This window comes from Necator americanus, chromosome V, assembly GCF_031761385.1.
Source record: "Necator americanus strain Aroian chromosome V, whole genome shotgun sequence".
Taxonomy (NCBI): domain Eukaryota; kingdom Metazoa; phylum Nematoda; class Chromadorea; order Rhabditida; family Ancylostomatidae; genus Necator; species Necator americanus.
This window is the reverse complement of record NC_087375.1, coordinates 4,056,709-4,072,835: the sequence shown is the minus strand read 5'-3', so window position 1 is coordinate 4,072,835 and position 16,127 is coordinate 4,056,709. Positions and strand designations below refer to the sequence as shown.

At 37.8% G+C, this 16,127-nt stretch overlaps 3 protein-coding genes across 4 annotated transcripts; all 3 read left to right on the top strand.

The window, feature by feature from the left end:
- Nucleotides 1-888: 888 nt before the first annotated feature.
- Nucleotides 889-1,272, top strand: RB195_012858 (uncharacterized protein; the record flags this gene model as incomplete). The annotated part of the gene is made up of 1 exon (XM_064202428.1): nucleotides 889-1,272. One exon carries the CDS (start codon nucleotides 889-891, stop codon nucleotides 1,270-1,272), a length of 384 nt encoding a protein of 127 aa, XP_064058309.1.
- A 1,399-nt stretch (nucleotides 1,273-2,671) lies between these two features.
- RB195_012857 (uncharacterized protein) lies at nucleotides 2,672-2,917 on the top strand (the record flags this gene model as incomplete). The annotated part of the gene is made up of 1 exon (XM_064202427.1): nucleotides 2,672-2,917. One exon carries the CDS (start codon nucleotides 2,672-2,674, stop codon nucleotides 2,915-2,917), a length of 246 nt encoding a protein of 81 aa, XP_064058308.1.
- Nucleotides 2,918-4,456: 1,539 nt separating this feature from the next.
- Nucleotides 4,457-15,958, top strand: RB195_012856 (uncharacterized protein; the record flags this gene model as incomplete). 2 transcript variants are annotated; one of them, XM_064202426.1, is made up of 10 exons in its annotated part: nucleotides 4,457-4,626; nucleotides 6,817-6,904; nucleotides 8,230-8,349; nucleotides 8,638-8,761; nucleotides 8,832-8,963; nucleotides 13,457-13,550; nucleotides 14,049-14,184; nucleotides 14,284-14,466; nucleotides 15,534-15,608; nucleotides 15,866-15,958. In XM_064202426.1, 10 exons carry the CDS (start codon nucleotides 4,457-4,459, stop codon nucleotides 15,956-15,958), a joined length of 1,215 nt encoding a protein of 404 aa, XP_064058307.1. The 2 variants fall into 2 exon arrangements, with proteins under 2 accessions (XP_064058307.1, XP_064058306.1); XM_064202425.1 differs by lacking the exon at nucleotides 15,534-15,608.
- Between the last annotated feature and the right edge of the window lie 169 nt (nucleotides 15,959-16,127).

Here is a 16,127-nt window from a genome sequence, read left to right as displayed (position 1 = left end):
CGTGTGAAAATTTCTCCTCGTTCTTTTCTTCTTCTTTTTTTTCTGGCACTAAAAAACACATTCATCTAGCTGTTTTCTATAATTTTTATCATTATTATATTATAATTATTTATTATTTCTACATTCGCCACTAAAAAACAGCAACATAGCTTGCTTTGTACTATTTTTTTAAGTGAAAATCTAGCTCACTTTTTATTATTTTCCTCATTATTTTATTATTTCTTTACTTATTTTTATTATTTTCCTAGAAACTTTATTGTTTTCCTGCACTAAAAACTAAGTTTTTAAAGTGTTTTCGATTATTTTAAAGCACTAAGCTCATTAATTCTAATAGTGAACTTTTTGTGTATGGATGTGTGTTTATTTGCTGCTCTATACACTTTGTACGTTGAACTTTCATCTACGTCTGTGCAGCATACATGGTCCTTCGATAATCATTAAAAATCCAGAAAAAAAACAGTTACTCATAGGTCTCGTAGGTGAAAAATTCTGGACCATAATTCTGCGTTACGCTTCCTTCCTTTAATCTTTGTGGAAGAATTCTGGACCGTGGTTGTACGTTGCGTTTTGTTCATTCCTCATCTTTTTCTTTTTCCTTTTTCTTATCTCCTTTTTTTCCATGTTCGTAGGAGCTAACTTTCCCTTGGTGTTGTGTAAATGACTCGAAATTGCATGTTTTCGACGCGGTTTGGGGATAATTCCTTTAATTTCCTCAATTTCCCTCCGAAGAAAATGCTAGAAGCTTAAGTTCACATCGATAAAGTCGATCGGGATGAATCAAAACAAAATCTTTTGGTCCATCCACGAATATTTCTTCTCCAGTGAAAGATGAAGTGATTCAATGTGCCTTTGTGTGTATTTTACGAGAGTTCGAGTGTTTGTGTGCGTATGGATGCGAATTCCCATCGAAAGCGTGGAATTTGCCTTACTGATAAGGCGAGCGGTAACAAAGTGTCATTCTCCTTCGTTGGATGTGTAGGTAGGGAGAGGACGGGCACGGGGACGGGGACTGTTGCACAAAAATTGCGAGGCGCGTCGGTCCTGTCGATCAACGTCACAGTTGCACACTCGCACACACACACACACGCTATCAGTCCAGGATATGCTCGCCTTATCAACTCGTTGATGATAAAACTCCGCCGACAGCTCTATGGAAGGAGAAGAGGAGATGGATGGACAGATTCTGCTGCTTCTGCTGCTGCTTCGGCAGCAGAAGTGCTCCCTCCTCCTCTGAATATCGCTAACGTCAGCGAACAGCAGCAGCAGCAGTAGCAGTAGCAGCAGCAGCAGCAGCAGCTAATCGCAACACGATCGCGCGGTCGACCCAAATCGCTCCCACGATGCCGGCACCGCGCGATTCACGTCCAACAACGGTTACTCATCATTCGGACGAGCGGACGGACGGATGGACCGACTTCCATAACCTCGCGACCCGATTTTTACCACCATCGTTTTCCTCCTCTCGTTTCGTTTCGTTTCACGAGTTTGTTGTTACGCGACCGAGACTCGATCGAGTCTTTCGGATAGGATTCGTCGTAGAGAAGTGCGCTGCGTGCGTCCTCACCACGGTCAGTGTCGCAGCGTAACGCAACACTGTGCTATGTACAGTTAGGTACATCGTACATATAGACGTACTTCTCGTGACCATGTGTGTTTTTCGCGTTTTCTCAGTGGACCACCGGCATCTCATCGTGCATTCCGTATGTTAACGGCCAAATTATATGCACGGCCAAATGAGATTCTAATGAGATGCATGCCGACTTCTCCTCGAGACAAATTTCCTCTTTAGTTGAACCACAGCCAAACAGTTTAGTGTAATTCCGTTATATTTTCACGTTCTCTATCTATTCTCTTCGTTGCTTCTAATCTGCTTTTGATCTGTTTCTGATCTGCTTCTGATCCGCTCAGATCCCTCCCGAGGACATCATCGTAACGATTTTAGAAGGCGTTTGTGCACAATTTTGAGGTTTTTACCAATTTTTCCTCATTGTAAGTCATGCAAAGTCAATTTTTGTGCTCAGAAAACTTGTTTGTAGGGAACTTTTCTATGCTTATAGTGAGATTTTTCGCCTAGTATAATTCTGGATTTTTGCGATCAAATGTTTTACGTTCAAGGATATTTTGAAATACTAGAATATTTTAAATATGAGAAATTTATCAAGCCATCCTTGTAGCAATTAATTTTTCCTCCATTTGCGCCCGAGAAGAGCGATCGTGCGTCATCGAGCAGAGAGTACTGATAAGTGATAAACTGATTGTTAAAAGTAACACTGTCACACCGTCAACAACGGGTGTTGAATGTTTTTGATGCGAAAGTCGGGTGAAACATAGAGGATGCACTGCTAGAATGTCAATAAACGAGTCAAATATGTGTGCTATCCGTGGATTTCTGGAGTTTTCCATAGTGTTCCTAAAGAGAAAGGAATGGCGAAGAGCGTTTGGATTTCTTCTTCGGCTACGGGTCTTTGCGGGTATTTTAGTTTGGAAAAAATTGCAATTTTTAGTTTAACTTTATTTTGGTAGGCATTTTATGGATTTTCTGCGATTATTCATGCAGTTATGATCGTTATATTCTGCTTACGGTAAGTAGAGGAGGAATGAGGAGGACGATATGAGGATTACTACCATATCTTATAGATAATTCCCAATATTTCCCATTCAATTCCTTCATATGGGAGAGGCGCAATTTTTTTCTTCTTTACTCGTCAACGCACATGTGCGACGACGTTATTTCGGGCCGCTTATTCATCATCAGAATCAGCATTTGAGTCAGAAACGACGACGACGACAACGACCACGACGGAGAGAGATCGAGCCGACGAGCGACAGCGTCATCGTAACTGCCAGCCTGGCTGCTCCTGCTGCTGTTGCTGGTGCTGCTGCGGATGGACCCGGCTGTTCTACAGAAAATAATTAAATAATTTCCCTCTTTTTTTCCGTCTATGCTTCCTTTTCTCTCGTTCTCTACAACATATTTTTCTCAGCGTCTTCTTTCCTTCACCAACTGTTCTTCGCTCTTTTCTTCCCGTTTTTTCCGCCCCTCCATTTTTCGACAATCTGCCTCATATCACGCCATATCAGATTCTCTGAGAATCGGTCCTCAGTTCCCCTACTACTTAGACTTTAGCAAAACTAGTTAGAGATTTATTAACAAGAGAAAAAAACTCACACAAATGTCCTTTCCATTGAAATTTGTTCATGTCTCTGAAAACATTGTTCATTTTCCTTCAAACCCCGTCACTTTATCTACTTTCGATCATTTTTCTCTCCTTCCCGGATTCGTGAACTGTTTGAATGTGGAGCTATTAGTTTCAATTTTATCAAACTCCAAAAAAAAAATTGAAATTCACCAAAATTTAACGAGTTGAACCATTAGAAAGAGATGTATTTGTTTGTTTGCGCACGAAAGTTCCTACGTTTCACTGATGACGTCATCCGCATACATGGATGAATCTCTTCACGGTAAACGAAAATTTGAAGCTCGAAGTTGATCTCTTTCAGGATTTCCGGTTTTTTTTGTTTTTGTTTTTAGTTTTCACTCATAGTCACAGCTAAAAATATTCGTTCTTCAAGAAATAATATTTTATTTCGATTGATTCTTTTTCTTTATAGCATAGTTATGCAAATATGGAAACATGGAGATATGTAAATGTCGGGAGAATTTGTTGAATTTATGGCTGTGTTGAAACATTTGAATATATGCGTCTGGATTTTGTTTTAAGAGAAAAAAAAACTGGAGAAAATGACATATAGTAGAAGAATTTGCAAATTTTCCAGTACTGTCAACTTTTTGAAATTTAAACTTTAAGTTTTCTTCACTTTCAAACTTTAAAAAGTTGAAAAACTTCTAAAGTCGTATTTAAAACAAAAAAATCTTTTAATTAGCTAATAATTGATCATTAATCTTTTAATTAGCTTCAGCTAGATATATGACAAGAATGAAAATAAATGGAAGAAAATTTTTTGAATCCAGTGAATTTGATCTAAGGTTCCTGTATCCTGGAACCCCAGCAAGTTTCCAACTTTTTCTATTAGTGTGTCTACGAAATTTTCAGACGGGACCTTTATTAGTTTTATTACAAAAGAAACCGAAACGTCAGGCTCTAATAAAGGTCCCATCCAGAAACCTCGTACATAGGTCGTACACTAATAGAAATCAGGAATCCTACATGATTTTCCCATAAAGATTGTATCCGAAGAATGTAGTGCTGGGAAATCCGTGCTCCTTTAATTGGTATCCAATCCACCGGTACCCACCGGTACACGTAGGCCCATAAGAATAATTTCTTTGCTATTTAGCATTCCTGGCACATCGCAGCAATCCAATTTTTTGAATTTTACGCTTAGAATTTTCTCGGATATTCTCGAATGTTCTCGTTGTGTTCTCGTATTGTTCATATATTTTAATTTTAATTAGAATATTATATCTATATGTGTAGTTGAAAACATTTACAGTATGCTCGCAACGATGAACGGGCAGACTCAGGCCGGGCTTCCGAATTCCGCTAAAGTTGCTCAACGTCAACATTGCTACCTCTGCGATTTACCACGATGGCCATGGGCAATGTGTACGGATTATGTGGAACCCGTATGTCGTGGTTGTGTGAATTATGAAGGAGCGGACAGGTACACACCATTTGCTGTTTAGATATTTATTTATTTGTACATAAACACCCACGGGAATCCCATAAACAGGAACAACAAGAAGATCAGAACCCACTAAAATTACGCACTAAACCCTATAGAGCAATGTTGACCCGTTTTGTCGTCGTAATCGTGTGATGTGGGTGACAAGTCAAATCATTTGGTTTCATCCAGAAAATTCCAGAAAATTTCCCGCGTCTTCTACCCTGTTGAGTTGGTTGAAGATGACTCACAACGAATGACTTTCGATTGTTTAGAAGTCAATTTCGGTTGTTTTCTGACATATATTGACTCATTCCAGTGCTTTTAAACTTATCTTAAAATAGAAAACAACAACAGTAAAGAAAACAAACATAAATAAATTAATAATACAAAAATAAAATAATAATGAACCTGAATTTTGAATTTTTCTCGATTGTTTAGTGACCAATTTCGGTTTTTCTCTAACATTTCTTGGCTAAATCCACTGTTTTCAAACTTATCTGAAAAAATAAAAATAAAAATAAACAAACGGTAAATAAATGATACAAAGTGAATAGTGATAAACTTAAATTTCGAATGGAGAATAAAAAACCAGTACTATTTTCTCTGAGGTGACGTACCAAATTTGCAGCAATATTAAATTATTTTCCTCTAAGCAGCATACATATTGGGGGAATATTTTGCGGCCAAATGTAAATGGAGCGTTTTTTCTCCTCCTCACCAGCACCGATACCATGGATTTTTTTCAACATGAAAAAAACACCATGGTATCGGTAATTTCATGGTAATTGCTGAGCATTGAAATGAAAACTGAAACTGTTGGAAAATTCCATGCTGCTCTTGCTCTGAAACTCATTTCACTGTGTGGAACGGAGAGGAAAAACGTGGGGGTGCAATTTAATAATATGTTCGTATCTAGTTGATTGAATTGTTAAACAATGTGTGTACAGTGAAAACTCATTTCAAACTCATTTCAAACTAAATTACAATTTCAAATTTCTCTGTATACATAATTATCCTATTTCCATCATCATAAAAATTCATCTAATTGTTTGTGAAGCGATAATGAATTCTACGAAGTGATTGTAAGGAACTGAATTAATAAAGTTTAACGGAATGAGAATTTTTAACGGAATGAGAAATATTTTCTTCCTCTTCCAATCTTTTTCCCATTCATAGAACAGCTTAGCGCTGACAATACTTTTTTTTCGGCGGACCCCTGTGTTACTAACTTTATTAAATACGTTTTTTTTTAATATTAAATAGTTGAAAATTATTAATTAATTATTAAATATCAAATATCACGTGAAAAACAAATTCTTTTTAATTTTTTTCCTCCAAGATGAGAAATTTGATATAAATTCAACGAATCTCTCATCTTAGAAGAAAAAAATCAAAAATAAGGAAGTGCCCTAAAACGGAGTTCAGAGTTAAGGTTTTGCATGTGGTGTTCTATTTATCAACGTATTTTTTCTGCTGTTAAACCCTTTCCTGGAATTTACTGGATGCATACACTGTTCCCCGGAACTTTTTTATACATAATTTTCAATTTTTGGCTTTTTTTTTCGTAGGAAACAGATCCGTATAGACTATGGAAGCACTCCATGTACGACTTTCAGACCGACCTCGGCACGGTGATTTTTCAGTACTCGTTTACCTTTAAAAAAGGATACAAGGAAACACTATTATTATCCTAAATTTTCTTTCCGATTCCCCGCCAAAACATCCAAAATCCGAACGAAAAGAAAAATAATCTGAGAAATTAATTTTCTAAAATAATTAGCTGTCTGCTTAAAATGCAACATTTGTGTAATTAACCTGTCATCATGAAAAGAGAAAAGGAGTCACTCTTATCTCTTTTTTTTTATCTTATCGCATCCACATATACACACACAACACACAATTACCGAAGTACAAAGTATCAGTGCGATAATGAACCGTGATTACGTGGCGGGTGTGGAGAGATGGCCTTTGTTCTTGGGACGGTCATCGGACGACCTGCAAGTGAAAAGATGCGTGTAGGGGAAAAGCGGACAACAGCAACAAGAAAAAACCATCCACGGGTATCCTTGATTTTTGTGAGCTTCCCCTTGTCGTCGCCGAATGATCCCCCCACCCCCGCCCCCTGGATAAACCCCGGATAAAATCGAAAGCTCCATCATCACCGTCATCTTCTTCTTCTTCTTTCAGAATTGAAAATGTGATCGAACATGCACGTAACATGAAAAGAGTGCACGGTTTCCCTATCAGTGATGTACCGTCGACACGACAACCACAGGTAACGTTTTTTTTTTTATTTTTTAGCTTATTTGATAATATAATAATTACATTTCCTATTTTTTTCTCCTAATGATTCCTTAGAGTCCTTACAGTGTCCATGGTATTCATAATTAAAATAGAATTTTAATAAGTTCTAGCATACTTTTAAGGGAATTAGTACTATCCAATAAGTAGGAGTAAGTATTAGAACGACTTTTTTTCTATTTCTGACAAAATCGCAGGTGCGACGGGTCCCACTACGACTGACAGCAATTGAACATGTCGAACAATTAATGTTGGAAAGTAGCGTATCACGGGATTGGTGCTGTTTTGATCTTCCTGGGAATAGAAAGATAGCAGTAAGGATATAGTTCACGACTATAAGCGTGATCATGCTCTATCCCCTCTAGTAGTCCAGAAAAAAGGCGTGAGAATCATCCTTACTTGCACCGGCCTGCCCTACGATGCAACTTGTTACGCGATAGAACGCAGGCAACTCTGTCGTCGTCTGGCAGTATATCTAATATAGTTTATAAATAAGCAGAAGCATCCGCACATGCACTATAGCAGACGCGTTGTGGATTGCCATCGTTCTGCAACCTGTAATAAGTTGCATCGTTGGGGACGTGAATGTAGTCAAGGGGGTTTCACACGATTTTTTCTGCATTACTAGCGTACACTCATATCTGTAAACTGCAACCCTATCCCTATCCAATCGTGATGAGATCTCAACGTCGTCAATTTCCTGATACCCTGCCTTCAGCTTATATTCCTGAAAAATCCATTAAGCCAAAATAGCGTAATGATACGTTTATCTACCAAAAATTTCAAATTGGACATCAATCAATACACTTTAAAATACACATTTTTATCAATAAGCTATTTTGGAACTTTCGTCTCAGTTTTTTCAACAATTCTTCCATTTTCCTTGTGCTCAGCACGTGCGTAAACAAATTGTTCTGGATGGGTGCCCTAGTGAATTCCACATCCAAATTTTCCGTTGGCGATGGTATCAGATGTGGTAATTTTTTCTGGTTTGACCTCATAACAAAGTTATTAACGGCTCAAAAAAGATCCCCACAGGAATTTTGAGCATTTCTGGGAGTTAATTTTTTTTTAATTCATGTAAAAATTGTTGGAAATTTTGTAATATTGGGTTATTTATTATTTAGGTGATGCAAATCAGCAATTTTCTAAGAGTTTAGCTCTGTGTGTACTCTTTTTATGTCCCTGCGCATTATGTTTTCTAACTTTAGAGGTAAAAAAAGAATCAATCAACAATCATTCTTCAGCGGAATCTTATTTGTTTGTTTGTTTGTGTGTGAATTGTTTCTTCTACTTCAGAAGGAACTACCACAACCATCGACCACTACGGCCGGAAGGCTCAGCCCTCAAAGAGTGATCCCCGTTCCACCTCAACCTCATGTTCCTCAACTACCGTCACAACTCGCACAAATTACAGATGTTTGTTAATTTTCTTCTTTTCAGTGTTTTAGAAAAAAAAAGTCTGACAGAGAAAATAGAAAGAAGATTGTTTGAAAATCTTCAGAAAAATAAAATAAAATAAAATTCACAGCTCACAAAGGGGTTGAGGAATCCCTAATTTCTTTGGATATGTTGCTTTGAAACACCGTTTCTTGTTCTTGGTACATGAGAATAGTGTGTTCGACTGTATTATTACCTCCATATTTATTTTTCTCGTACAATAGCGGTTTTGGTGAATCTTTTAAGATTTCTTCTTTTTTCTTGTAGGTCCTCGCACAACAGCAGAGGCTTTTTTCCTTGGCGAGAGGGCAAGGTACGGGATTATCCGTTGAAGATATTGCTATGTTACAACAACTTCGAACTCCTCTCAACGCCCAACTGCTTCATCCAGGTTTGTTTACACTCTTCAAGTTCAATCATTGAATAATCAACCGGATATTGTCCACAATTTACCGTTCCAGCAGTACAAATGGGTTTCCAATCACAATTGATGAATGGAATTTTACCAGCCGGCTTGAACTCTGTGATGAATAACAGGAAACGAGAACATGACGACGATGTGAAACCGGAGCTGTTCGGAAAAGTTCAACGAGGTGAGATTTTTTTCCCGTGCCGTGCCGCTCCACACAAACACCGGAATTATTGAGAATATTTTAAGAGCTAAAATTGATTTATTATTTACTTTTCCTCGTTCATGACTCTCGCAAGCAAAGGCTAAAGTGCGTGAGTTGCGCAAGAGGTGATGGTAGGAGTCGGAGCGACGGGTGAAACCCGGTTTTCTATTGTAGGAACCGGTTCCTGATGAACTTACTGCGTCTCCTCAAACGCCACACTCTCTACATATCCTCAACTCTGCGTTACCACAATTCGTACGGTGTTTCGTGTACGACGGCGACCTCTTCCCCTCGTGCCAACGGGTACCGACACCGAGAATATCCGCCGCGCGACCCCGCCACTAAGGGTGGCTGCCCAACTTCCAGTAAAGAGGGGGTGGAGAGGGGGGGGGGGGATTCATTTCATATGGAAGAAGATTCATCGCTATATGTAACGTATGATTACAAGAATTAGAAATCATGGAACTATTCATTACTAAATTTTAATCTTTCAAGTTCACTCAGAGGAAAAAACTCACAGGAATTCATCTTAGGATTCATTGAAGGGAAGCTTTATTTTTCCACGGCCTTTTTCTCTCAGTCGAAAAGAATTTTACACTTTCCTGATTTCTATTTCTTTTAAATAGAGATCATAAAAACAAAAATATGAAAAATAAATAAAATAAAATAAAATAGAATAAAATAAAATATTCACGTATACTATTATATTACTATTACTTATAGTACTATATATACTATTATACTATTATATATTACTTACCTATATACTTTTTACTTATACTACTACTTATACTTATTATATATTACTTAGTTATTATATATTACTTACACCATTACTATTATATTATTCCAATGTTTAAAAAAAACGATATTATATTATTATTCCTATTGAAGATCTGTTGTTTTTTCTTTGTTTGTTTACTGGTAGTTTTTTTTAACTAACAAATAAAATTTAAGGAATATGATTTAACCATCACGACAATTAGCCCTATGTTAATTAGAATTTTCAAATTTATTCTTGAGCACAGTCAAAAGTTCTGCTTAATCCCTCTCTGCATTAATCAGTATGGTCCTGAATAGTAAATGAACGGGACGGCGAACGGCGGACAACTCCAGATGTTAATCTATGGGGTTTCTGTGTCTGTGCAGCAACGATTTGCATTCGATCCTCTCTCATATCAAATACGAGGCTATGAGGGCGTGAGGTTATGAGCCGTTTGAACACAACACGGTTCGTGGTCCGGCTTAAAACGAAGCGATATTAGGAGAAAAATGGAAATTATTTCCTGAAAAATAATAACAACTTCTTATTGGGACGGCATGAGATCTGAAAGTGATAGTCTAAAACATACGAAATTTTCCTTCTAAAAGATCTTATTTAGAATTTTTAGAAGGGAAATTCCGTAAGTTTCTTCTCCGTAGGTTTTTAGAAGAGTTCCATAAGTTTTTAGAGGACTTTTTTCTAGGATTTTTTTATTTGAAAAAAATTATGCCAAAAACTGTGCTTCATAATCCTTTCATTGAATAAAAAAAAATTAAAATTAAATACTAAATTAGTGGCGAACATAGAAATATAGAAATGAGTAATATAAACAGAAAGAAATAATATTAATACAATAATATATCGCAATAAATAAAAAAGTAAGTAATATAAACATAATAATATAATAATTCCATAAAATATATACATAGAAATATGTAACATTTACTTTCAAAGGCTTCAAGCTCTTCACTCAGTAGAGAAATCGTATCAATTTTCGCTTTCCGAATACGTAATTTTATAAATTTAATAATGTTTTGATTCAATAAGTTTATAAATTTGTTTCTATCCAGGTTTATCCAGGATCTTGCCTTCTGAAAGCGGTAAGGAATCAAAGCGGCGGAAAAGAAAGCAGAAATAAAGCCTGTTTTGCAAAAATTGTAAGGTCCACTTACTTTTACATACACTTATGTTATATAGTTTTATGGAACGATGCGGGAAAGTTAGCAGTTAAATTTTAAGGGCTAAGATTTAAGTTTATAATAATATAAATAATAATTATGAATTGAACTCTACTTTAAATTTACGAAGTAATTTTTCAAATGATTCAAGCTCTTCACTCCATAGAGAAGCTGTACCAATTTTCTTTCTTCGTGGATACATGAAACGCAATTTTATGAATTTAATAATTATATAATTCAATAAGAAGAAGGAAGAAAGAAGTGTAATTATCCGTGATCCAATTCATACAGTTGCATAGTTCATAACCTCAGTGGTCGTCCTCTCGTTCGAACTCAAAAACCGCTTCCCACCCGTGACCCTGATAGTTGCTGATCGCTGTTGTCCAGTCATTTACATGAATGACCTAATTGTCTGTAGCAATAGAGCGAACGAGGCGTCCTCGCAATGACGCTACGACGACGGCCGCGGCGACAACGTTTTCAGGTTCGATCTTCCTCCTGTTTTTGGCCGGTACACCGTCCTAGTTATCCGAGCGGTGCGCCCACCACCACCACCACCACCACCATACATACATTTCAAGCGCGTAACCATCGCTCGCTCAACACAAAATAGTTACGCAATCCAATCCAATTCAACTGGTTGTGCGATGCGCGCACCGTCATCGCGCCGGCGCGCGCTGGCGACCTCGCTGACCCGTCCTCCGCGACCTAACCGGCCACACTAAGCGTCTCTAATGGGGCTAAGTACCGTCTGAAAAAAAAGCACACATCGTAATGTTTTGACGATAAGTAGCACGATTCGAAACCTTTTGCAGAAGACAGTAGAGAAGGACAGTTTCAGGAGGAAAAAAAATGCGGACGACGATCCTCTTCAAAAGGAGGCACGCAAAGGTCACCTCCATAAATAGGGTGCTAGTAGGTTGCAAGTGGTGGTGATGTATTGAAAGCAAGGATTCAACACATTTCTTAAAGTAATCACATTTCTTAATAAAAAAAAAACGTTCTGTTCAATAACGGGATCCAAAATCAAAATGTGAATTTAAATTTTTGTAAGCATGTTAGTATTTCTCTGCAACCATACTTCCACATAGTCTTTTTTTACTCCTGTAGTATCTCATTTTATTTTACTTACTTTAAAACATCCATAGATTTGCCACAAAACAAAAACCAGAAAAAAAGAGCTCTCAAGAATCCCGGCAAAGTTTCATCCAGCGGAATTGGGCCTGTTTACCACTTTACCTAGTGGATTGTTAGGTCATTCTCCTGTTTATGTTGGGAACCTTGCAATAGAATATTTTTAAAAAAATAGGATATTTTGCGAAACAATTATGGGTTCTTATTCAGAATAAATAAAGAAAATAATTCACTCTTGACTTCAAATAGGCCCACATATATTTTAGGATTGACATTACTTAGATATCCTCATATTTTATCAATTCGCAATCGTTCTCATCCTACACATTTGCAACAACTTCTGGTGTGTTCACTTTTGTGAAAATACAGAAAAATAATACTTATATACAGCGTTAAGTATTTCTTTAATTGTAGTGAAAGATAGGTAGCGTTGAAACATGTAAACACATTTATTATGCAGTCTTATTCTGGAATAAATTTATTTTAGAACTTTGGAATATTTTAGAATAATTTTTGAACTGTCCTACGTCCATGAGTAGATTATTAGACGATTTTAATTTTTCAATTTCAATTTCATTTACAATTTCTTTTGAATTTTCTTGTTATCGCAATCGCAAAAATTCCAAAGAAGAAGAAGAAAGACCGCAATACTCCTCCTTTTTTTTTAATCGCACTAGCGAATCGCGATCGGATGACCATGGGTTTATCGGCGGCTGCGATCTCGGCTGTTGTGAGCTGTCGTACCAGTCTTCGCGACTATACACAATCAAAGTAAGAAATCCAAGCAAGGACGGTTGAAGGTCTCGCAGCGAATAACTTTTGGTGCTAGCGAGAAGATCGTTGTTACTGTAGCTCGATAGTTGTGTATTTATGAGTTGAAGAGAGGTTGAGATTGTTACGTCGTCGTCGTTGTTGTCATCGTCGTCGTCGTTGTCATCGTCGTCGTCATCGTCGTCGTCGTCGTCGTCGTCGTCGTCGTCGTCGTCGTCGTCGTTGTCGCGAGGTACCGTGGGTGTGTTTACCCGCGCGCCCGCGACAGAACTAGGACCGGTTTTTGATGCTCGTTGCTGGCCGCGTGTCAGGTCAACCACGGAATTCCGTGTGGTGTGTGTATATGTGTATGTGTGTGTGTGTATGTATGTGTGTGTGCTCGTCGCGAATCGTGTTGACATGCGCGGTCGCTCTCACCCCATCTCTCGCATACATACATACATACGCACACACAGCGAAACCCCGATAAAACCGGTCAAAATGCTTGCTCAACCTCTCCCGTTTTGACTGACTCTTAACCTCTTCGACGACGCAAAAACGACAATACTTTGTTTGAAGGAAAAGAGAAAGAGGAAAAAAAACACCGTACAGCTGACTTATACAATCAAGATTTTCTTATAATATAGGTGATGCACAAACGACGTCTGTATCCCCAACCTCGACGCATAGTCCCGATCATCCCGACACGAACGCGGATAGGAGGCGGTTCAACGCGACGGGGTGAGTATAACTCTCCAAAATGGTACATTTTAACACTTTAAAGGCATCGACCCACGCACAAATCACGAAGGTGGTATGGATTTCAGGTGGAGTATTCGTATACGGGATCCTTAATTCGTATACGATTATGGAGAGGTAGGTGATTCCGTCCATTTCCTCCTAATTGCCGTAAAAAAACGCCCCGAAAGATACGGGTTCGAACACTATTTTCTACAACAAGTTCGATTGGAGCCAGCCTTGTGCACGCGCCGAATCTTCCGGGCCGTTTTTCTGCGAGAGTTAGGAAGAAATGGACGGAATCACCCTCCTCTCCATAATCTACGATCCCGTATACGAATACTCCCCCTGAAATCCGTACCACCTGAGATTCGTGGGTTGATGCGTTTACACGACATCACTACAACATTCAGCTGTTAAGAGCGTGATCCAGAAAGAATTTTGTTGATTTTTTGAATTCTTAGATTTCTAGAATTATCCGCTACCTTTTTTCCTTTACAGGGAACGTGTTCTTCGTTGCACCTTATGCAATCAGAGGCTAGAAGACACACATTTTGTTCAATGTCCAAGCGTTCCCGCCCACAAGTTCTGTTTCCCCTGCTCTCGTAACTCCATCAAGAAACAATGCACAGGACAGGTCAGTATCGCCTACTATGTACACGTAACTGGTGCTGTACACGCCAAAAATTTGCTACAGTACCCCTTGGCTACAGTACACCATCTCACCATTTTCTAGGATCTATACTGCCCATCCGGAGAAAAATGTCCACTTGTAAGCAGTGTAATGCCGTGGGCATTTATGCAAAGTGAGATTGCAACCATATTAGGTGAAGAATATGAAGAGTTCAAGAGACAGAGAGAAGCGGCTGGATTGGGTGCACCTGGAGCAACCGCACAGCAAACTCAGCAGAATACACAGGTTAGCATTCTTCAGAAAAAAAAAGAAAGAAAAAAAGAGAAAAAAGAAAAAAAAGAAAAAAATTAAACAACTTATGGTAATATACACATTTCTTGCAATAATACATGCAAAAACCAAACGCATAAACGCGTTTATTGCCAAATCGCCATAAAAACGGTGGATAACGATGTCTAAAAGCGGTTGTTCGGAGAAATTTTCAATATTGGGTCCCATTCTCCGCTCCCATAACACTTGTAGGATCTGTGACATATTGTTTTTTCAAATGGTGAAGAAAATACGGAACACCTCTAACACCTCCAGTAATGATAGTCGGGTGCTTCAACAATGCCTTAGGTCTCAGATGAAACGACAAAATAACCTTAGACACCTTAGGATTTATAAAGTGGAACTGCTTTAAAACTCTCTAAAAAAATTCTCTAAATTCACTTCATTGTTACCTCTACCCTCACTAAATCCTAGGTTGGAATTGTGCCAAGGAACTGATTCGTACTCGTTTGTAATTCTTTTCTATTTTTTCCCTCTGTATTTACTGTAACTGTTTTGTATTTGTCCTTGTTGGCACATCACTGAGCGTAGTAAATAAATAAATAAATAGATAAATAAATAAATAAATAGGATGAAATCTGTTCTCGATTTCATCTCGTCTGTAAAGAGATGCGATTTGGATAGATTGAGGATTTTGATAGCTGGATTTATGAAAGGTGTTCCTCATTTTTTTCGATATTGTTGAAGATTACGTTTCATAACTTACCTCTAGTATTGGATAGAGTCCAAAATTGAAAAATTCTCCGAACCCTGCTTTTACGCTAAGTTATATCAACTACTTAATATTTTGTTTTTGTTTTTTTTTTACCAAATTGTTATTTTTAAACCACAGCTGGTGTTTCGCATTTTAAAAAAAGCACAAACACACTATTTTTGCAGTTCATAAGCTAAATGTACTGTAGAAAAGTTTATAAAAAGAGATCCTTTACCTCTCGTACCGTAACTTCACCTTCTAGATGAGTATCGATCTCATTTTTATAAATCTTAGCATCTGAGATGCATACATCACCTTACTCTTCTAGATCACCGAATCTCAACATTTTCTCGAAAATGTTTTTCTTCTACGTAAATACGAAGCAACTCATGGAATAAATGATGTAAATAAAAGGAACGACGTCAGCCAATCAACGAATCCTTGAAAAGTTATTCTCGTACGAAAAAAAAGAAGATCCGAAAAGAAACAAAAGAAATAGGTTAGAAATATAGTCTCATATTAGTTGATTGTAGTCGAATTTCATCTGTTTTCATCGAATTAAAGGGGATTCTATATAAAATGTGTGTATATTTGATCTACAAAACTGTTCTAATTTTGAGATTTTCTTCCGGAAAAAACACTCTGCTCTTCAAATTTCAGCAACCAGCACAACAATCGTCGCCGGCTTCAACAACCACATCGAATGCCTCCTCATCATCGGTAGCAACGACACCAAACATGATGGTCAACTAGAATTATGAGTGCCCCGGGCCCGCCCAGCTTCTTTTTTTTCCTTGGTCAATGTCAACTCGATATTATCCGCAACAACAACAACAAAAACAACAACAACAACACGAACAGCCTCAAAGGCCCGCACAACAACAACCGTTAAAGAAAAAAATCGCTCATGTTACTGTATATA